This window comes from Patagioenas fasciata, chromosome 15 (assembly GCF_037038585.1).
Source record: "Patagioenas fasciata isolate bPatFas1 chromosome 15, bPatFas1.hap1, whole genome shotgun sequence".
Classification (NCBI taxonomy): Eukaryota; Metazoa; Chordata; class Aves; order Columbiformes; family Columbidae; genus Patagioenas; species Patagioenas fasciata.
Genome location: NC_092534.1, coordinates 15245626 through 15268123, shown reverse-complemented (window position 1 = coordinate 15268123; position 22498 = coordinate 15245626). Strand labels below are relative to the sequence as shown.

The window sequence follows — 22498 nt, the reverse complement described above, 5'->3', positions numbered from 1 at the left end:
GTCAAGGCAGTTAAACGTCACAGCGCCTGCCGCTTTTCGGAAAATGGTTCGGCCCAACCCCGCCTCAGTGGACTGGAAAAAGACGCCATCTTGGGTTCAACCACAGCGAGGCATGAAATGGGGGGAGCTCACGGCTACTGTGGGGTAGGAAGCAGAGGAAGCAGCTGCTGGCTGAGCGAACAGCGGGCGACGAAGGGCACTGCAGCTGTATCTGAGCGGAGAGCGAAGAGAGGGGCGGTAGGCGCGAGCTGCGGCGGGGCAGAGTTTCCCCGTCCCCCTCCCGCTCCGCGCCGGTTGGTAGGCGCCGCCGCGCGAGGCCCGCTGGGTCTGGCGCACATGGCCCGGCGGTAGGAGCGTCCCCGCCCCTCCCCCGCTCCTTTCCCGTCGTGCTCGAGCTGGGAGCGCGCGGCCGGCGCGGGCCCGCAGCGACCCCCATGCAGGACACCGAGGAGAGCCCGGCGGCCGCGCCGCCCGACGCGCAGGGGCCCGCGGAGGAGCCCGAGCACACGGACGGGCCGCCGGCGGAGCCGCCGCCGCAGGAGCAGGACGAGGGAGAGGAGCAGGAAGAAGAAGGCGAGTCCGAGGCACCGCCGGGGCCCCGCGAGCCGCCACCGCCCGCCGCCGAGGAGCCTGTGGCCGCCGCCGAGCCGGAGCAGCCGCCGCCTCAGCCGCCCTCGCCTCAGCCGCTGTCCGGCCGCCAAAGCCCCGAGAAGGCCGAGGCCGATTCGCCGGCTGAGGCCGCGACCGAGGCCGAGCCAGCGGCGGAGGCCAAGCCCGAGCAGCCGGCGGAGGCCGAGCCCGGGGCGGCGCAGGAGAACGGGGAGGCCGCTCCCGCCGCCCCGGCGGAGCCCGAGGACGAAATTTCCTTCAGCGACCCCGAGGACTTCGTGGACGACATCAGCGACGAAGGTGCGGGGGGGCCCGCGGCGGGGAGCGGGTGGCGGCGCCCGGGCCTGGCCGGGGGAAGGGAGGGGCCGCGGGCGGGCGGGAGAGCCCCGGGGCCCGGCCCTGCCTGCCGCCCAGGAGCGCTGGGGAGCCCGCGGCTGCGCCGGGCCCGGCCGGCTGGAGCTGTGTGTCCGGGGGTGCCTGGTGCACGGGTGGTGCCTGGTCGTGCCGTCCCGGGTGGGTGCGTGCGGAGCCGGGATCTCTGCTGGGAAACACTGCCCGAGTCCCTGTGCTGGCAGGTGGTTCTAGGCTTGGGTGCCGTGGTGGCCTCTCCAGTGTGGTAGTAGACTGCTTGTAATACCGAGGGCACGTTTTCATGGTATTCTTAATTCTCTTAAATTAACCCTCTTTTGCTCTATCTGTGAACTGTGCAGTACCACTTCATTGCTGTTCTTAAATCTACTCCTAAACCTCAAGTATTGATCTGTGGGCTGTCCTCACAAAGAAGACTCATCAGCTTGTGTGCTTTCTGTTAGCCTCCATTAGTTAAACTCAACTGTAAAATCAAAATTTTAACTTGTTGAGCAGATGTTTACCAACTAGATGTCATGGTTCTATTTTTTGCGTGCAGCAGTGAAATCTATAGATGGCTAGTATGGCTTTGAGAAGAGTTTCTGCTCGTGAAGATGTGACAGTGGTGCTTTGTGACAAGAAAATAAGGAGAAGTTATTTTTGGTACTTGAAAAAAACTGAGACTCTTTTAAAAGCTTTGGATATTGGCCGTCTTAAAATGGCCAAGCCGGTGTATAACTTCATAGCCAGTCAAGGGAATACTTAATTTTGGTATATAGGAATTAGAACCCTGCTTTAGTATTTTTCAGATAAGTCTTTCTAGATAAATCATCTGTGTTCTTGCATAGCAGGAGAACTTCTTTTGGCAATACTTGTTACAGCATATGTGCTCTTGTAGGGTCATGTGTTACGTGTATCAATACTGGAAAGATGTTTCTTAAAGCATGTGATTGATTGTAAGTCAATTGGTTATTTCAGTTGTTGGTGGTGTACAGGTGGTGTATGTGCCTTTTAGTGATGTTTAGTTTAACAAAAGAGCAGAAAAATAGCTTAGATTAAGGAAGTGTGTGTTATTCTCAGTTTAATAGTCTTTAAACTTGTATGTTTGTTTCTTAAAGCGACTTTGGCACAATTGTCTACAAGCATATAGTTGGATTCTTTTTGTCTAGTTAAGTGTTTGCTTGATACAGTTTATGTACATGTAGGATTATTCACTTCAGTCTTTCTTCAGAAACTGGACATATTTCCTATCCTTGCCTATTTCATTGGTAGGATTAATTTGGTTAACTTCTCAGCTATATGAATAATATGATGTTACTGGCTGAATTACTGCTCTTAAGTTTAGTCACTTTTATTGGTCTGGTTTTCCATCTATGTGTTACTTCTTGAGCTTCCTTATTTCTTTCCCCTTATCCTGATGGCTTCCCAAGGAGAGCAGCCCATATGTCAATGCTTATTTTAACATTTCATCTTCAGGAACACCTTTGAGACAGACCAGCTTTAGGATTGAAACATCTCAGTTGTGTTGCTTCATCTTTTGTTTCCAGAGCGGTGTTGGTGCAGCAGAACAGCTGATCCAGGTTCAAGCAAGCAAAGGGATGTGCAGCAAAGCTTTAGTTCAGATAATCGTAGTGGTCCTTAAATCCTGCCAGCTGAAGATAGCTGTGTACCCACCACACCCCCGCTTTTCTTGTGGGTAGAGTAAGAGCTGGCTAAACCCGCCTCGTACGCTTTGAAGGTTCCTTTGTGCACAATTTTGAATTTAAGGTAGAGGGAAGGGTACAATGTAGGTATTTGTCTTTAATCTGTTACAGTTTTGATTCAATAGAGGGTATTGTGTTCTTGCTCATGAATCTACATATGCATTCCTTGGTTTGTCTGTAGGCCTGCAAAGTCTTTTGTGAGAAGTTGTTCTGAAAGAATGACCAAGAGAAGGAAAAAAAACCCTTTTGTGTTGTTTGTTTGTTTGTTTTGTCTGCGTAGACTTCTGTGGAAATGTTCTTTGGGGCACGCTTTCATTTGATATGCAGGGAAAATCTAAAATACCAGATTATAGGGTAAATAAGAAGTTTACGTGTTGTTTTACTGTAATATCAGATTTTTAAATTCCTCCTTTCAATCCTTACCACTTTTGTAGGCGCAGCAGACACTTCACTGTGTGTGTCCTAAATCCTAGGCCAGTGATTACCTATCCACAGTTTCAGTGTATTGTCAGCTGCCTGGAGAATGGCTTACTCCTGAAAGAATATCTTAAAATGTGGTATATACTGAAAAGTTAACTTGACTGGAGTCCTCTGTGTTCTTCTCTTCTGGATCTGTAACAGCTTGAGTCAGCTTTCAACTTTGTAGCAAAAAGCTAAAGAGTGGAAGGTAGTTCAGAATACCTTTGTTTGTAACTTAAGGTACTTATACTGTGTGTAGTGGAATTTGTCTATGGAGTGATTCCCTATAGCATATTGCCTCGGATCAATGGAAGGCTTCACATCTCGTGTGTGTTAAGGAAACTTCAATGATATTGTAAGCAATCTCTTCCCAGTAGAAAGAAGCTTGAAGCTGACAGTGCAGGGACTGAACAAACCATCCCACCAGCAAATAATCTCAAAATTTGTAAGATGGTGTAGGAAAGGTGAATTAGTATGATTGAGGAATATCCAGAGTGTGAAAAGGTGTGTGCTTGTCTTCACTTGCTGCGTGCTTAAATAGGGCTTTAAGTTGTCTTAGACCTTCATTTTCATGTTTAATTAAAGGTTTAGATGGAGTGCGAGTTCTCAAACATAATTATAGTGATGCTAAGACATGCAGAGCTGCCAGTATGGCAGATAGTTTTGAATTATGCTAAAACTCATGTAATTTGGGAGAGAGGTACATGATACATTTCTTTTATCAAAGTCACCCAGTTATAATTTGAGCAGGGCTTATAGTTGAAGCTCGGGTAGTAAATCTTTATCTGCTCTGTTGTCAGTTTTAAGGACTCTGTGAGCCAGTTTTGACTCCTGAAGCAAGCTATAGTGCAAGTGTTGATGTCTGCAATGTAAGTTATTTCTTAAGAAAGTTCAAGAGTTCTCTCCTTCAAGTTTGTGGAGGAACTGCGTAATCACGCCTCTTAGCAAGGAAGTACTGTTGGAGTGTTGTGTGTTCACTTCAGTTGTTTCTCTGATATTCCTTCAAGAATGTTCCTTCAGTACCAAGTTTCTTACGTGATTCTTGACATTTCCTGAAATCTGAAGTCTTCCTGTCCTCTTAGTGTTCATCCTTAATGATGTTGTGTGGTGCCTCAGTTTCTTCTGTGCTATGTCTTTGCAGAATTACTTGGTGATATACTGAAAGATCAGCCACAGGAAGCAGATGGGATTGACTCTGTGATCGTCGTGGATAATGTTCCCCAGGTTGGACCAGACCGACTTGAGAAACTGAAGAATGTCATCCACAAAATATTTTCCAAGTTTGGTAAAATTATCAATGAGTTTTATCCAGAAGCAGATGGGAAGACAAAAGGGTAAGTCATGAAATAGGATTGAAACACTGCTCTGATTTACCCTAGATTATTAGTGCAAATACTTTATGGCCAATTTTTATGGTGACCTCATAGCCATGGTCTTTCTTTTACCTTATTCTGTATAATCCCAACATTTAATCTCAGTGACAAACAGAAGTACCTGAGGGAGCTGAGAAGCTTAATAGCTCATTAAGCTACAGTGTGTGGGGGGATTAATTATGGAAACAGTTTAGCTGGGTTTGGAAGACAAATTTCTGTGCAGTACTAAATGAGCGGGGTTTTGTTAATTTTTTGCCCGAAGTAATAAATAGGTTGAAGGTCCATTTTAGTTATTATCGTAGTAGCAGTGGATGTACAGTTGATTGCAAATGGACTGTCAATATTCTGTCTCTGGCTGCAAGTACTTATGCTTACATTAGTGACTCCAACTTCCTTCAGTTCATCGAGCCCTTCCCAGGACCCTTTTACCCCCTTGCCAACTTCTGATCCCTGTTCCTGATTTATTGCAGCATCTGGAACCAGAAATGATCAAGCCCAAAGGAAGAGGGCAAGGGAAAGAAAGTTTCAGGGAAAGAAACAAGGCAAAAATCAATCTCATAAACATGAGGTTTTACTGAGTCTTGTTACTATGGTTGGAGTAGAATATGTTCATGAGTTTAAGAGGAATCAGTAGTTTTAGAAAGTACAAATAGTGGGTTTTCTGGGGTGGGGGGATTGTTGGTTCTGTAAGGTCAGCATGAGAAATTTATTCTCTCTCTGTGTTCATGCCTCTCTTTAAGGCAGTCTCTGACAGTCTTCAGAATACTTTTTTAAGTCTGCTAGGCTACAAGCTAGATTGTATTAGTGGTAAGATGGAAGCTGAATTATATTAAGTGTAACTGAAAAATGAGTGATGGTTTGAGATGCCTATGAGAGCAGGGTTTACAATTTCTAAACGTGATCTGTCATTGAGCTGAGAAGAGCTGCAAATTTAACTTGTCTGTTACCAGCTCTTGTTCTGTGTTGCGCTGAACTTGAATTCATTCATTCTAGCCCGTTTACAAAAAGGGTATCAGTTTAATTTGGGTCAAGCCCATCGAGGTAAAAAGTGTATATGTTTGCCTGTGGCCAAAATGAAGATTAATTGCTTTTGACCCTAATTGGTTAGGGGCAAGACAAGAAGTTATTGTGTAGATGCTCCGTACTGAGTTCTTAGTTCATCCTCATTGTTTCTTTTTATTTTATTTCTTTTTTTTTTTCATGAGCCTGTTATGTAATCAGTGATGACTTCCTGCTTTCGTTGTCCTTCATTGTAGGTACATCTTTCTGGAGTACATGTCTCCGTCTCATGCAGTGGATGCTGTGAAGAGTGCCGATGGATACAAACTGGATAAGCAGCACACTTTCAGAGTCAACCTTTTCACAGACTTCGATAAGTGAGTGCAGCTGTCGTGTGTATCTGTAGATTTTGGGATTCTTATCAAGAGAGTCTGCACAGAGTGTAACCAATCATATTGCCCTTTCAGATACATGACAATCAGTGATGAATGGGAAATCCCTGAGAAACAGCCTTTTAAGGACTTGGTAAGGATTTTATGGAAACCTGGAAAGAATATTCAGGCTAACATAAAATGATTACTTCATTGGTGAAGTGTTCCTTAGGAGTGTGGTTATAAGTAGCAGTAGTGATCTTGTGCTCCTGTTCCTTCATTCTCACGGTCATGAAGTGACATGAAGAACTTAGTGGTTCTGCTTAGTAATTCCACATAGAGTAAAACTTGAGCAAAGGATGATTTTGCACAGGTAATTTAAAAATAGAATTTTGAAAGCATCATCTTATATATTTGAATGTTTGAGGCACTCTTCTGTGTTTGTTACTGCTAACTTTGTAAAAAATAACAACAAAACCACAAAAAAAATCCGTAAGTAATTTAGGCAAGAAGTGTTAGACATTGTCAAACCACCTTGACGGTCCACCTTTTTATAAGCTGTTCTCTTAGCCTCCAGTAACCAGTAGTTTGAATTATTTAATTTCACTTTAAAAACTTGTTTGCAGTTGTAGGACTCCAAAGTTGCGCATACTATGTAAGACCGGCTTCCACCTGCTGGGTAGATAGTAATCTGGGGAGCTTGTCGTCTTAGCCTTTGACTCACTAATAGTCTTTTTGCTTCTGTTTTTCTTAGGGGAATCTCCGATACTGGTTGGAAGATCCTGATTGTAGGGATCAGTACAGTGTGATCTTTGAGTCAGGAGACCGGACCTCCATTTTTTGGAATGATATCAAGGAACCTGTTCAAATTGAGGACAGAGCAGTGAGTGTCCTGGAAGTGCTGTACATTGCAGATACACTGTCAGTCTCATTCCTTTTGTGACATTTCAGGTTTTTCATAAGGCACTTTTCCCCCCATTGCTGAAATACCTATTTTCTTCCTTTTGAAGCGTAGTGATGGAACTACATCCTTTAGAATTAGACGTAGCTGCTTAGATGAAACAAATGTGGAGTTAACTTGTCTGTGGTGTGTTTTTTTTTAACTGCTCCATGATGCCTATTAGTTTCCTTCATCTCTATATTATAGGTGATTCAGAAAGACCTGAAAATGCAAAGTCAGAGTTTGAGGAGTACTGTTCATTAGAGCTGAGTATGTGCTTAAGTATGCTGCTTCTGATGACTTCTTGGTTTTTTTTGCTGACCGCAGAGGTGCTAAAGAGGAATAGCTGGTTTGGTAACAGCATGTAAAGGGAGAATTAGTGTGTCTGCCTGCTGCAGGCAGTTGACTTGCTGGGAGCTGTTGGTACCCAGAAGCCTTTTTTTTAATAACCACTGTGCGTTACAGTAGAAGGAAGTTGGCTCTGGGTTGATGAGTGATTTTGCTCATCATCATGGTCTATATTGAAACCTTTCTAACTTAGCTGAAGGTCAAGAGCTGTATTGTTGTTAAGGAATTTGAAAAGCCCTTACTTCTGAGGAGAGTATGTTCTAACCAGGGCTGAAAGACAACAAGGAAACCCAAGCCTGTTCAGTAGGTTTAATTGTTACTATACAAAAGTTGTCACTGTACCTGGAAGATGTTTTTGATGATCATCAGTAAATTGAAAAGGTCTCAATTAACAGTTTTCAACCTGAAGAATAAGTACTGTGCATGCAATTAAACTCCACAACTAGTCCAAGATATCGCTACTTCTGAGGTCTTTGCTTAGTAAATGGATTTGCAAAATGTGATGCTACAAACTACACATTAATTCTTTCCCCTTTAGTAATCCAGCATGAAATTAAACCTTTGCCTATGCTTTTTATTTTAAATCCAGCGGTGGACGGAAACCTATGTGCGTTGGTCCCCAAAAGGTACCTACTTGGCTACGTTCCACCAGAGAGGCATCGCGCTTTGGGGTGGAGAGAAGTTCAAGCAGATTCAGAGGTTTAGTCACCAAGGAGTGCAGCTTATTGACTTCTCACCCTGCGAAAGGTACGGAGTATGACACTGGTTTGGGCTAAGGATTGAAAGCATGAAGGACACACATTCTGACTGCTGTGCTTTCAAATCTCATTTGGTTGGGGTATTCTGTTCTCCTTTGCCTTTAGAAGTACTCCTTTTCATGCATAAATCCTCCTTAGAATGAGTGAAATTCTGCCTGACTTTCCTTTGACTTCAGGAAAGATACTTAACATAATCTGGAGTAATTGATCTACAAAACTGAGCTGTGAAGTTTCCTCAAAGATGTTATTATCCCAAGGGAGAAGACCATATTTTTCCTCTGTAATTGAATGGGATATCTACAGTGTTAGATTTCTAATTCCCTGAGAAGTTTCAGTTGAGTAGCATCCTTCAAATCGGTAGTACTGAAATTAATTATTTAAGATTTCTGAAGTGTTAAAGAGTTTTTTAAGAAGGCTACAACAACTTCAGGACTGAGATGCAGCTTGTTTTGCTGGTTTTCAGGTAACATATTTGGAAGCAATTAGGCTCTATGTTTTATTGTATTAAAGAGAGAATATTTATCTTTAGATGGAGAAGTCTAGTATACCTATAGTTCAGATTAGCCAAAGTCAATGGATTTATATTTAGTTTAAAGCCAGTGATGTTTGGTAAATGTTTGGTGGTAAAATGTTACAGTAAATAACAGCGTATTTGCTGAGTTCCCTCTCTTGTGACATCAATATGGGAAGAAGAATTGCAGATAAATCTAGAGTCTTTGAAGCCAGCAGGATACTGTGTCTTGGAAGCTTTGTTCACCTATATACTGTTCTTATTTTCCCTCCTCTCCGAAAATTCCATTGGAGACACTGCAATTTGAAAGAGCATTGTATTTAAATATTATTTGGATGGAAGCCTGCTTGTGCTAACATATTAGATGAAGTTTCAGTAGTGAAATTGATTATTTCTTTTGTAGGTATTTAGTGACCTTCAGCCCTTTGATGGACACGCAGGATGACCCCCAGGCCATTATCATCTGGGATATTCTGACTGGGCAAAAGAAGCGAGGCTTCCACTGTGAAAACTCCGCTCACTGGCCTATTTTTAAGTAGGTTGAGAATCAAAATTAGAGCAGAGAGAAGTAGTCCCAGACTTCATTTAGTAAAGAAGCAGTTCCTAGCTAATTTTCTCTTTTTAATTATTTTTTTGTTTTCCTTTGTTTAGATGGAGTCATGATGGTAAATTCTTTGCTCGAATGACTTCAGATACCCTCAGCATCTATGAAACACCTGTAAGTTCTTGCCCCCCCTACCCCCCTTTATTTGTTTTTACATAATGCTGCTTGCGTTACAGTGTGAGTCTTTCCCATGGTACCTATTTTAAAGGATACATTTTAATAATGCCCTCTAGAGCTGGGCTTGAAAAGTGAGAAATTCATTTGCACTTGTCTTGTTCTTTCCTGAGTGTGAAACTTTAGCTCAATCTGACTGTAAATTTCACACCACATTTCTAAGAAGGACCAGACAACTCAATATAAGAGTCAATAGGATCAAGGTTAGATGATGCCTCCCAGCCCTCAGTAGCAGTTGAACGCCAAAGTACCCAAAACTCAGTATAATTTGCAGCCTAGTCCTAGTCTGTTTTGCCTTTTAGTTATAATTCAGGCTGCTGTACTCATTAATTCTGTACAGCAATTTCGTTTTTGTAATAATGATATACATATGTTCATAATAAAAACAGGGATACAGGGTCTCTGAAAACGACACAATTTCCTAGTTTGTGTGCTCTAACAATAAGACTAGAAGGTGCATGTGTGAATCTAAGAATGTTGCTAACTTGAAAATTTATACCTTTCTCTTTTAGTCTATGGGTTTGTTGGACAAAAAAAGCTTGAAAATCACTGGGATAAGGTGAGTCTGTTCCTTTGTAAGGATAACTGCTCTCTTTAGTTGGAATCTCTGTCTGGGGCTTTGTGATGGTGAGAGAAGACTTTAGACTGACCAGAGCAAATGGCTGAAGTGGTTTAAAATTAGACAAATTGGCAAAAAGGAATGGAAGATTCTCCATTTACTGATGTCCACAGCTGCCAGCTCCTGTGCTTTGAAATCCTCTTTGTGGTGCTGCTTAATCCAGGCTTTAGTTTGGGAGTCCTGTTCCTTGTCTACAAAACCAAACTGGAATGCAGTTTATTAGGGAATAGCTCCCCAACAAGATTTGTACCCTGGCTTAAGACAGTGTGCTCTCAACTGCCAGCTGGCGTAGGATTTTTTTTGCTCCTTGGTTTAATCAACCTGTTTCTTACATCTGTGGTGGTTACACTGGGTGTAACCCCTACTTCTTACTGAAATGTGCTGTATTGATAACATCGGTCATATAGCAAGTTTAAATAGAAGCCTAAAAATCTGGTTTGATATGATATGTGTGGGGTTATTAAATTGTCCTCAGTTGCTTGTATCTGTCTGTATTATCGAGAGTTGATGTTTGTCTGCAACGTTCAGATACAATGATTAAAATGGTTTCTGCTTGTAGTATCTGTGACTGAGAATTAAAATGGTGTATTTTTAACCTTCTTCCTGTAGAGACTTCTCTTGGTCTCCAGGTGGTAATATAATTGCTTTCTGGGTGCCTGAGGACAAAGACATCCCTGCAAGAGTGACTTTGATGCAGCTGCCTTCTAGACAAGAAATTCGTGTGCGGAATTTGTTCAACGTGGTAGATTGTAAACTGCACTGGCAGAAGAACGGGGATTACCTGTGCGTGAAGGTAGACAGGACTCCCAAGGGCACGCAGGTACGTGAATTCTGATTACGTTCATAACGTTTGGTTTGATCTCATGCTGCCACCTCATTTTCTTACAGTGCTTTTAGTATAGACAGTGTAAATTATATCATGTCAAAGCTATTTTTCATTTTTCCATTTGAATTTGAGATGTGTGGAGAGCAAAATCCATGTAATATTTTTATCCAGGGTTTGCTTCAACTTCAGTGGCAACTTGGGCTTGGGTGAGAGCTACATGCCTCACCTGTCCCTACTCGCTGTTAAGTGGTTGTCGTGCTGTACAATGTGCCATACATTTATCTGTCTTAATTAAATTTCATAACAGTCTGAAAAAAATGCTTTTTTCCCAATTCTTCAATTATTGTTTATCAGAACGCTAAAAGTTAGAATGTGCTCAGTAATGAGGCATACTGTATTTATCTACTCTCATGAAAGAAGCCTTGACTCTGTCTCTCATCTTGCATCCTGACAGGCTAATTATGTAGTTGTCCTTCTATGCCTAGTGATGTAATTATTTGCTCTGCTGCTTCTGTTCTGGATAATGAGCTAATCTTGGTCTTTACAGGGAGTAGTGACCAACTTTGAAATATTCCGAATGAGAGAGAAACAGGTGCCAGTGGATGTGGTGGAAATGAAAGGTAATGCCAAGTATTTCCTTACTTTTGATCATTAACTTTTTTTTAATAGACATTTGTGGGTTTTGTAGAAATTTCTGTCGACTTGTGACATAATTAGGAAGTCAGCCTTTTAATAGGAGCCACAGTATTTGTCACAGGATGTCTCATAAAACTGAGAAATCAAAACTTTGGTTGCTACTCATACTTGGAACTGACTTGAAAAATAACAGAACTGAAAATCTATTATTAATGAAGATGGAAGGGCTGACAATGAGTGTATTTTGTAGAAGATGGGAGACTTGCTGTTGTTTGACTAAAACACGTCCCATAACTCCCCGCATTTGCCCTGTTGACCTGTATTCTCTATATAGCAAAGTCCGTTAACTGATGGGTTCGTTCTCTTTGGTGTCTTGGTTTTCTTTGGTAGCTGCTTGAGATCAGAGCTTTGTATTGTCTTTTGATAGAGTTTTAACCCCTCTTTTTTTGTTACAGAAAGCATCATAGCCTTTGCTTGGGAGCCAAATGGGAGCAAGTTTGCTGTGTTGCATGGAGAAACTCCACGAATCTCGGTTTCCTTTTACCATGTTAAAAACAATGGGAAAATAGAACTCATAAGTAAGTGACTGAAAAACAAGTGAAAAGCGCAGATACTAAGCATTTTGCATGGCAGTAGATGCAGTAAACTCAAAACTGGCTGTTTGGTGTGGAAAGAATGGCAATAGGTGGCTACGACTGACATTGTGTTCTAGAAATCTGACTTTCTGGTGACAGCTGTTTTTACTTTGCCAGACACTGGACTGATTTTCAATAAGAGGCCTGCAAGCCAGGATGATTTTGTGACCTTGGGCTTGGTTCACTTCAGATAAAATTTAGTCCCAAGTTGGGCGTTTGGGTCTTCTGATCTTCTCTTCCTTCTGTTAGTTTGGGTGTTTGGTGCTACAGGGTTTTGTTTTTAGAAGGGTACAGCTAAGGGCTGTTGTTAGCACTTGCATGCAAGGTTCAGAAATGTCTTTTGAGGAGTGGATGGAGTTCACTGCTTGTAAGCTCATTGATGGCATTGAATTGAGATATTTTTCTGAATTACCCTTGTTTCTTTCCAGAAACGTTTGACAAGCAGCAAGCGAACACGATATTCTGGAGTCCTCAAGGGCAGTTTGTAGTGCTGGCTGGCCTCAGAAGGTGGGTATTGCACAGGTTACTGAACACAATTGTTTTAAGGAGAAAAAAGACTGGAGTATCTCATCAAGAAGTTTTTGGTATCTTCATGAATGTTGCATTGCTGTATAATCCTGATACAGATTTGCAAAAGCAAAGGAAAAACAGAGATGCAATTGAATGCTGTAGCTTAGTCATTTGTAACTTTTATTTGCTGTTTTTCCCACGTGAAATGAATATTTAGAAATACTTTTCAGCTGGTGAATTTAAATACTGACTCAACTAATCGAGTTTAAACTCTGCATGTGGCTGTTATAATGCATTTGTTGTTGTTGCAGCCTTGTGCCTCATCGTGGGCCATACCTCTTAATGACCAAGCTGTTTTGTGAAAGCACTATCGAGAAAGTTTCACATTAGAGCAAGTGAAAATGATATTTATTAACCAGTTGAGTAGTATTTGCCTTTGCATGCTTTCAGAGAAGTGCTGCTGTTCGTCTTGGAAATCCAATTATTTTTTCTTTAGTCTTGTCTTCACTACTTAAATGCGTCTAAGCATATGATTGTTAAACTTCGGCTGTAGCTTGCCTATAGTATGTTTTCACTGGGACTTTAGGAACAGAAATAAAATGGGTTAAAGGTCACTGAACACAGAAACAAAAGTGACATTCTTACTTGGATTTTTGTCTTTATTCATCACACTGCTTTCTAGCCACAGAGACTGGTATGAGCCTGTCTCTTGGTTGCTGTGAAAATTTATCCTTGTAGGGAGGAGTTGTAAACATGCAGCTTGTGAAATGCTTTTTAAACAAACCAGGCTGTATTAGTGTGTAAAACAACCTGTCTGGTTTTGTCTTTGCAGCATGAATGGTGCCTTAGCATTTGTTGATACATCTGACTGCACCATGATGAATATTGCTGAACACTACACAGCTTCAGATGTGGAATGGGATCCTACCGGCAGATACATCGTGACTTCTGTGTCTTGGTGGAGCCACAAGGTACCCACGCTTTCTGGTTTTGTTTTGTGGGGTTTTTGTTTGTTTGTTTCTTCCAGAGGTATTGGAAGAAAAAATGGACACCTGTCACTGGTCATGTAACTTAAAACCTGAACCATAGTTTTATGTGTTAATTTCTGAACATCAGCATTTATTTGGGCCATTAGCTTCAGTGGTTGTGCAAAATAAGTTCCGGAAGGGAAGTTCATTAATTCAAACTGAGTGTCCTTTTTCTGAATTTTAATTATGTCTTCAGCGGTTTGAAACTTGGCTCCTTGTGGTTCACACAGAAGAGCAGAATTTATTGCACTTGTCATTATTTTTGCTTGGTTCCAGCCACTGCACTGTAATCTCTCCCGTACAAGTGTAGAATCTGAGACTTGAGAATGTGATAGAAGGGCTGGCCTAGTTTCAAACTGTTCTGGTCCTCCAGAACGTAACTTCTTGCAAAGCTTCAATGGAACAGATATTTTGCTGAGGAATTTGAGTGGTGCAAGGAAGATGCTAATGCAAAGATCACCTTGGTTCTGTTGATTAATGATACTAATATTATAAAAAAAGAACCTTTACACTGTAGTAGCCACTCCATGTGTGAAGTTATAGTTTATCTTGACTGAGATGGTGCACTGTTCTTCCAGGTGGACAATGCGTATTGGTTATGGACCTTCCAAGGCCGTCTGCTTCAGAAAAACAATAAAGACAGGTTCTGTCAGCTTCTCTGGAGACCACGACCAGCGACCTTGCTCAGTGAGGATCAGATCAAGGTAGTGTATTCCACAGACTCTTTCTGCGGCTGATGATTTGGTGGATTTCCTAGAAGAGAGATGTTTTTTAAAAATACGTAGCCTGCTTGGGCCTACTGAAGGAATTCTTACAGAATATGATGGTTGTGATCGCTAGTCTGATATCCTACTTGAAATAAAATTCCCTGTTTTACAGCAAATTAAGAAGGACCTGAAGAAATACTCCAAGATATTTGAGCAGAAGGATCGTCTGAGCCAGTCCAAAGCTTCAAAGGCAAGACACTTTTGGAATATAATAATGTAGATGAAACTCTTCTAATCTGTTCTTAGTTACATTGTAATGGTGATATGTAAGTTGAATTTCTTTAGATTTCTGTGTTCATTTGAATCCAGATGGTTAAAGTTAGTTCCAAAAAGTAGTTCAGACAGACGCTACTAGTCTGTCAGATTAAGCAGGAATGGATCTGGAGAGGCTCATTAAGCAAAGGTGGTAGAATTTTGGAGTTCTTAGTGGGTCGCTGCATTAGCCAGTCTTTAAATGAAGAGAAGCTCTTTAAAATTAAAAAAACCCTCACCAAAACCAGCTTTTTTTTACATAAGAGAAATATCTTTTTTCTTAAGTCAGTAGAAAGTATGTTCACGAGAAAACGTTTGACTCGCTGTAACAGATGCATGGCGTGTGAATTTGATTGATTGGAGGTCTAACAACCTCTTCCTGCTCCGTAGGAGCTGGTGGAAAGGAGACGTACGATGATGGAGGAGTTCAGAAAGTACCGCAAGATGGCACAAGAGCTGTACATGGAGCAGAGGAACGAGCGTTTAGAGCTCCGGGGAGGTGAGCCACACAGCCTACGCGCAAAGACCTGCTGCTGGATGATTGCTGCTTCTTCCCAAAGAACTACCCTGTTCTGGGGATTCATCCACTTCTCTCTCCATTTCCTGCCAAATCTAATCCCTTTTTCTCTGAGGGTTATTAATGCTTTTTTCCCTCAATCGCAAGAGGGATTTTTATTAATAGGAGAAAGCTCAGATATTGCTGGCTGAGAGATTTTGGCGTCTGTGTTTTACCTCACTTCTTTATGCTTCAAGGCAAGCGTTGGCTTGACCTTGGGATAAGACTCTTCAGAGATTTGGGTGTTGCTCTTAACCAGAAAATCCACAAAAGTCCTGTGGTGGATACAGTAGTGCCTTGGTTGTCATGTAGTGAATTTAACATGTAATTGTTATGATTGAAAGCACCAAATACTTACTTCGCTGCTAGTTTAAGGACTGTTTGTGCCAGGACCATCAGATCTTTCTGTTGCTGCTTTGTTTGATGCATTCACTGTTAATGTTTCCTCCATTTCAGGGGTGGACACAGACGAGCTGGACAGCAATGTTGATGACTGGGAGGAGGAGACTGTTGAATTTTTTATCAATGAAGAAATTATTACCCTTGCAGAACCAGAGTAATTCATAAAAGTGTGGTAAGACAGCACACTTCCTCTCAGCATAGAGAAACTTTGTCAGCTATTGCTATAGATTCAATAATGTGCTGGAGAAGGTTAGGTCTGTTGCATGAGTGAATGTGGTGTTCTCTGAAGTGATTTATGTTTTCTCTGTGGCTAGAGAGGACAAAAGCGTTTTGTAAAAGTAATCAGAGATGGTGAGATTTGTACTGAGCAGAATATTGCGCATGTCCTGTTTTGCCAGAGTGATCAAAGACACAACAGTGTCAGGGTCAACTTCTAAACACAGTGTGTTGGAAACTAAGTTCTGTCAGTAGGAGGAATTGTAGTTAGTAGGAGAGAGAAACTTTTCCTTTTGGAAAAACTGCATGTTAGTTCAGGACTGGACAGAGTTTAAATACTGTACTAACAATTAGACAGCAAGTTGACCGTGGGCTGATAAAACTTTTCTGTTATTTTCTAGAAATGCGTAGAATTCAGGTAGTAGTAGATTCTTGTGCACTGACTGTCACTGCTTGTTGCTGAATTCTTTTATTTAATCCAGTGCTTTTCCCTGTTCCTTTTTGTGAATTCATAGTATGTGTGTCTGTGTTGAAAAGAGGCTGCTTGCAGCCCCTGCTGTAGGAAATGTCATTTGGGGAGCTGGACATGGTTGTATTGATGAAGGAAAAGATGTTTTGATAGTGAAGACGCTTACACCGGACTTAAAACCTGGAATGGGTTCCTGCTTTGTCATATTTAGGACTTCACTTAAGAGAGAGGGAGACTGGAAGTGTGCCCCTTGCAGCTGTAAGCTACCCCACAGCTCTTAATCCTCCAGATAATTAAGGAGCTCAAGTCAAATAAGCAGCATATCTCTTGGAACTGTAGAAAAATTTAATAGCTTTGAATATACCTGGGTCTGTCTTATCTGTGTCCATACGTGGGAGATCCTTTTATGGAAGGAAAAAGCAAGCAGCTGCTTAGCCTATGGACTTAAACATCAGCTTAAGAACAGCTGGTTGTATAAAAGCACAGTAACTAACTCACCTCTCTTTCTGTTTTTGCAGCACCACCACATCTTGTGCCGAAAAGAAGTTCGTTCATTTTCAGAAAGCCTACATCAACTTTGGAATTTTTAATCCATATTCTTGCACTCTGGTAGGGTGGATGCACCAGATTCTCTCTGTTCTGACACATTGTAGTGCCTTTACGTCTTGCTGCCTGCTGCAGTGGGGCACTGGAAAGGCGCTGCTTTTAAATTTTTATTCTTTAGGGTTTGATTTATTTTCTTTTCCTTTTTAATCCACTACTACCAGTATTTACTTCCTGACTCCCGTGCAGTACTTACCAGCTGGCAGTTTTTGACTGTCACCAGTGAGGTGAGATTCATCAGTGCAACTCTGTCTCACACACATGCACGATGTTTCTGTTTCAGGACTCTTTCTATGTCCCGAGTGCATGGACAGGTGTTCATTTTGTTTGGGCAAAAGTCAACAGAACCATTTTTCGTATGATGTGTTTTAGTGTGCTGAAGCAGCACTACAGTGGGCTATATCCTCCTCCTTTCAGATTGTGAAAGGACGTCTCCCTCTAAAGAGCTGAATATGGAAATAAAAGCAGACCTATACTAAAACCAGGCTGGCTACGTGTTGTTTGTAGGGAATCTTTCCCTGAATGATGAAAATCAAACAGACCCACATTAATAGGAGTGTGTTTGCTATATTGACTATATGGTTCCTTTGGCTCTTCATTAATCCCAGTTCCTCATGGCTCTCCTGGTTTTGTGTTGTGATGTGTTTTTATTACAGTGATGGCACAGCTCATTAATCTGCCATGACCTGTTCGCTATAGTAGTGTGATTAGAGAATTGAGGGGATTTCTTCAACTATTTGCAAACTAATAGTAGCCTCAGGAATTACTGCATTAGTCTTTAAGTCTTACACAGAACTTACTCTTTGGGCCCCGCTCAGCTGGAGGCAGCCAAGAGTCAGCTCCTATGTTCAGCGCTTGCTGCAGATTGCCTTCCTGAACGTAGGAGCCACGAAATGGCACCGTGTGTGAAGTGACAATGAGATGGACATTTGCACTTTGCTTAGAGAGGTAGCAAACTCTTTCCTGCCTGTCTCCATGGCTGTTGTCAGTTCCTGTGCAAGGCTGGAGGCGCCAGGGTGCTTCTTGCTCAATGTTTGGTGGAGCGTGGATCCCTGTACCTGGTTGTGCCACATGTTTGATCTCAAGAGACTGAGGCATCTGAGAGAAATCTGGCATCCTGGAGGGCAGAAAAAAGGCTGTGGCCTGCTCACCAAGGGTGTGTGCAGACAGATTTGCACATAAAGAACTAATTTGGGCTTGGCAGGTAGGTCGTTTTGCGTATCCTGATACCTTTCATTGTGTCCCACCCCAGCTGCGGTGGTGGCAGGCAGCATCCTGCAGACCCCCTTGCCCTGAGCTCGCTGTTTTGCTGCTGCCTCTCCCGTCCCTGCAGTCGCTTCCCGCAGGGAGCGCAGACGCTGCCTCTCCTGGGGCGATCGCTGCTGCCTCTGAACCAGCTCCTGCCTCTGGGCTCCGATCGCCGCGCACCTCCCCGGGCTGATCACCCAGCCCTGCACTGCCATCGGCACACAGCTCGGCCATGAAGGAGCAGCAGCTCGTGGTGAGTCCGCTCGCGTCGCGGAGGACGTGGGATGGGGCGGAGGAGCTGGGTCACACGCAGCCCCAGTGTCCGTCCTGTTGTGTTTGCCAGCTGGCTGCTGGGGTTCCTGGGCTCGCTGCCCCAGTCGGAGGAAAAAACCCAGACTTGATCTCTTTATGCAAAGCTCTGTGTGATTTAAAGCAAAAGTTGGATGCAAGTGTCCAGCAGAGGAAAAATATACATATTAGGGGAGGTGAGACTGGGTAACCTGGCAGGTGGTGGTTGTTTGTCTTCCTTGAACAGTGATTTTCAGTGTGTCTGTCTCTTAGGAATCTGTCACTCAGAACCCAAATAAGCAGCTAAAAGCAGCTGGGATTATATTTCTGTCTGAGTCCTCACCATTGCTCCAGGACCTTGGCATCTCTCTGTGTTGATCAGAGTAAAAGGAATGCTTTGAAAATGTAATCTTTTCCCAAGTTTCAACCTTCAACCCCGTGGCTCTCAGTTAAACTGAAGCATTACTCTCACAATGTGCTGAAACACGACTGGGGCACACACAGAAACCTCTGCTCAAAGTGGAATTGCTTAAAATAAAGTCAATAATATCTAGAATACTTTGCATTCCTCTCTAATGCAAGGAAAAGCCTCGGTACTTGGTGTGACCCATCTCCACATGCTGCTTATTTGGCTTTGTTTTCTTACCCTCGGTGGCCCGAGTTACCCAATACAGTGATTAACTGGGCTATTCTGGAGATGGGGGTTGTCCAAGAGATTTGCGCTGTGCCCTGCTCCTCCTGCAGGACCTGGGGTTGTGGCGTGTGAAACAATATTTTCAAATGATGAGTTCAGTCCATGGGAAGGAGACGCTCATAACAGCATCTCTCAGATGTGTTTAGGGAGATAATGATGTTAATTGTTGCGTTCTTGTAAATATTAAAAGTTATATAAAGCCGAAGAGCTCACTTCATACTCTGAGATATTCGCAGTGAAGAAATGTTCCTTTGCTGTTGCTGGAACTGCTCAAAAATGTCTATTACGGTGCTCCAGACCGGAGCTGTTCATGAAACCCTCATTAAATTGACAGGTAGCTTGACTTGTTATTGTGGGAATAAATCTGGTTCCTATAGAAACCAGTTGCTTGTGACTGGTGGGGCTGCAGAACAAGTCTGTTTGGATAACTGCACACCCTCCTGATGATGGCATCATTTATGTGCATTATGCAGTGTTCTATCAGCACCAGCTCTCTTGTCAGGAGCTGCCAAGGGGTTGCTGCTGTATTTTATAAAGGGAAAAACAGCTATGGAATGGTGAAAATAGTCTTTCAAATCTCTGCTATTAACTGAGATGCCAAGGGAAGCTTTTTAGGTGGGATTTTGAATTGGTGGTGTTCTCTGGAGACCCTCCATGGTGCACAGGTTTGGCATCTGGGACTGTGCAACTCGCCCACAGCCGAGTGAGTCGGGGCCAGAGCAAGACCCCAGCTTCAGGGGGCCAACTAATCCCACAACTGATCCACGATGCAACATTGCTTCACCTATAAACAGCCTGAAACATATGTGCTCTTATACGTTATTAATACTGACACATACAGCCTGTGTGTTTTAAATCTTCGAGTCAAATTATCGCCGGTGTTTCAATGTGGAGCACAGGGTTTCCGGCTGATTGAGTTGTAGCACGAGGCGCTGGCAGTTAATTGCTACTTTATAATTGCTGCAGTCCAGCCAGGAATTCCAGCTTCCAAGGAACCCCGTGGGATCTGCACAGATCAGGGCCAACTTGCTCTGATCGGGTAGAACAGGCTCATGATGATTGCTACCCGGGATTAAACAAAATGGGTACTTAGTGAAATGCAATTCCCTTTCTTTGTCACGGGTAACTTTAATCAGTGTTTTGGGGAGCGCGGGGGATTCTCCAGGCGTGCTCAGCTCTGTGGCTGTTGGCACCACGGTCCCAGACCTCTGGAGGTGGCAGCAGCAATGACACGGCTCAGTTCATTCTGCCGCCTTCTCTGTCAATCAGTTGGAGCCTTGCTGGGTTAGAGACAGAAACACGGGAAGAGGGAGGAAGAATTTGTCAAGATAAAAATGTAAATCGTGGGAGAATTAACTGGTTTAAAACTTTATCAACTTCCTTAAACTCTCCAAGCACTAAGCTTAAGGTTTTAAGATTGACCAGCAGAAGAGAAGCTGTGGATGTCGCCGGTGTTCACACAGAGCTGAGCCGTGTTGCAGGTAAGGCCAGGTGGCCTCGGCACGCACAAGCCCCATGTGTGCTGTGTGTGCAGGTGGCTCTTCGCATCCGTCCCCTCAGCGAGGCCGAAGCGGAGGAGGGAGCTGCCCTCGTCACCCGCAGGGTGGGTGAGCAGGTGAGTCGTGCTGGGGCTGCAGGAGCATCCCTGCCATGGGGAGCGGGGAGCCAGCCCTGCGGGTACCACACAGACCCCACGAGGCTCTGGCCCCTCTGGTTCTCACACAAACACTCGCTTCCAAATCCCGCAAAGCACCCGGCCTTGCTGTGGCACAGAGCGTGGACACAGTTTCCCGTGCATGGAATCCCAGAGTGTCAGGGGTTGGAAGGGACCTGGAAAGCTTGTCCAGTGCAATCCCCCCATGGAGCAGGAACACCCAGCTGAGGTTCCACAGGAAGGGGTCCAGGCGGGTTTGAATGTCTGCAGAGAAGGAGACTCCACAATCTCCCTGGGCAGCCTGGGCCAGGCTCTGCCACCCTCACCGGGAACAAGTTTCTTCTCAGATTTAAGTGGAACCTCCTGTGTTCCAGTTTGAACCCATTGTCCTGTCACTGGTTGTCACTGAGAAGAGCCTGGCTCCATCCTCCTGACACTGCCCCTTTCCATATTGATCCCCATGAATGAGTCCCCCCTCAGTCTCCTCTTCTCCAGCTCCAGAGCCCCAGCTCCCTCAGCCTTTCCTCACACGGGAGATGCTCCACTCCCTTCAGCATCTTGGTGGCTGCGCTGGACTCTCTCCAGCAGTTCCCTGTCCTTCTGGAACTGAGGGGCACGTGGTGCTGCTCTTCTCCAGTTCTGCATCTTTCAACTCTTGCTCTTCTTTCTAAGCGGCAGGGGCTGCAGGAGGTCCCTGCTTACTTTTTCTACATCTTTTTACATATTGTTATTTACCTTCTTTTCCAATGTAAATGCCATTGTTTTCTATCATGCCTCAGCTGATCTTTCTCTGGACCCTTTCTGAATGCACGCTAATTCTGTAATTTATCTTGTCTCTATGCAATAGTCAAGTGGCAGCAGCTCTCAGACGAAAAGAGCATGAGTCTCTCCTCTTTGTGTTATCTTACAAATGTATTTTTTGCTGAGCACCTTACTAGTGAACCATCCTTTTAAAATTTTATTCTTTTATAAAAAGCAACCATTGACCTCACAAGGATATCAGCTTAATTTTTATACAGCTTATTCAGACCTGCATCATCTGCCCTGAGATTTGTTTTCTCTAATGGAAATCTGGGAAGGAAATCTGCATTACATTAGTCTGAGTAACTTCTAGCTGTAAGAATGAATTTCTCTTAATAATGCAAATAACTGTAATTATGAAAGCAAATTAATCGACTGGGCAGTTGAAGTGCTTGGATTTCTTGATGTATTTTCATTTACATCATGTTCCCTGCTATTTTTACTCCCAGCCTAACTCATTTAGAGCTGCTTCTGTTGGTTTATTAATCCTAACTCATAACTGACTGTGTTAGTGTCTTGTTATGTTTTAATGTTTCCGTGCAATAGCAGCAGATTAATGCATTTAGAATACTGACCAGGCGTTAGCCCCAGGCTGCAGAGGACGACGCTTTCGGGTGCATTGGTGCACTGCGAGCAATATTTGGATGTTATAAGCAATCAGTAAAAGGCACCCGAAAGCGTTCAGGGCAGATTTCTGAGGGAAACATGCTGACCTTATTCTCCAAGCTCTGCTCTGGCGGTCACACTTATATGTGAACACGGTTACATGTCAGCCCATCTTTTTCAGGCAAATGCCACCGCCAAGGATCAACCAGGAATTCCCTCTGGAGTTTGTTCTTGTGTTGCTCCAGGTTTTAAGGCCTGAGCCGGACCAGTGAAAACTGAAAAATTTTAAAAAATAATTCTGATAATTGAAAACTTTGAGATCAAAACTTGAGATACTTGTTAGAGACTTGGAATTCAGCAGGTAATGCAAAAGAAAACCCAAAATCTTGACGTTTCCTGAACACCCGTAGGCACTTGTCCTCGATGCTTGTTCCTCTCCCATGCCTGGCACCCAATACAGTTATTCTGCGTGTCGAGTGCTGGTTGATCTG

General features: G+C 43.4%; 1 protein-coding gene across 1 annotated transcript; it reads left to right on the top strand.

Moving 5' to 3' along the window:
- The first annotated feature begins 286 nt into the window (after positions 1 to 286).
- EIF3B (eukaryotic translation initiation factor 3 subunit B) lies at positions 287 to 17197 on the top strand. The gene is made up of 19 exons (XM_065850261.2): positions 287 to 909; positions 4261 to 4453; positions 5749 to 5868; positions 5959 to 6016; positions 6617 to 6745; positions 7740 to 7897; positions 8823 to 8954; positions 9071 to 9137; positions 9710 to 9756; positions 10426 to 10636; positions 11190 to 11262; positions 11734 to 11856; positions 12342 to 12420; positions 13256 to 13394; positions 14030 to 14155; positions 14331 to 14408; positions 14861 to 14969; positions 15483 to 15600; positions 16632 to 17197. Exons 1-18 carry the CDS (start codon positions 435 to 437, stop codon positions 15584 to 15586), a joined length of 2421 nt encoding a protein of 806 aa, XP_065706333.2. The 5' UTR covers positions 287 to 434; the 3' UTR covers positions 15587 to 15600; positions 16632 to 17197.
- The last annotated feature ends 5301 nt before the right edge of the window (positions 17198 to 22498 follow it).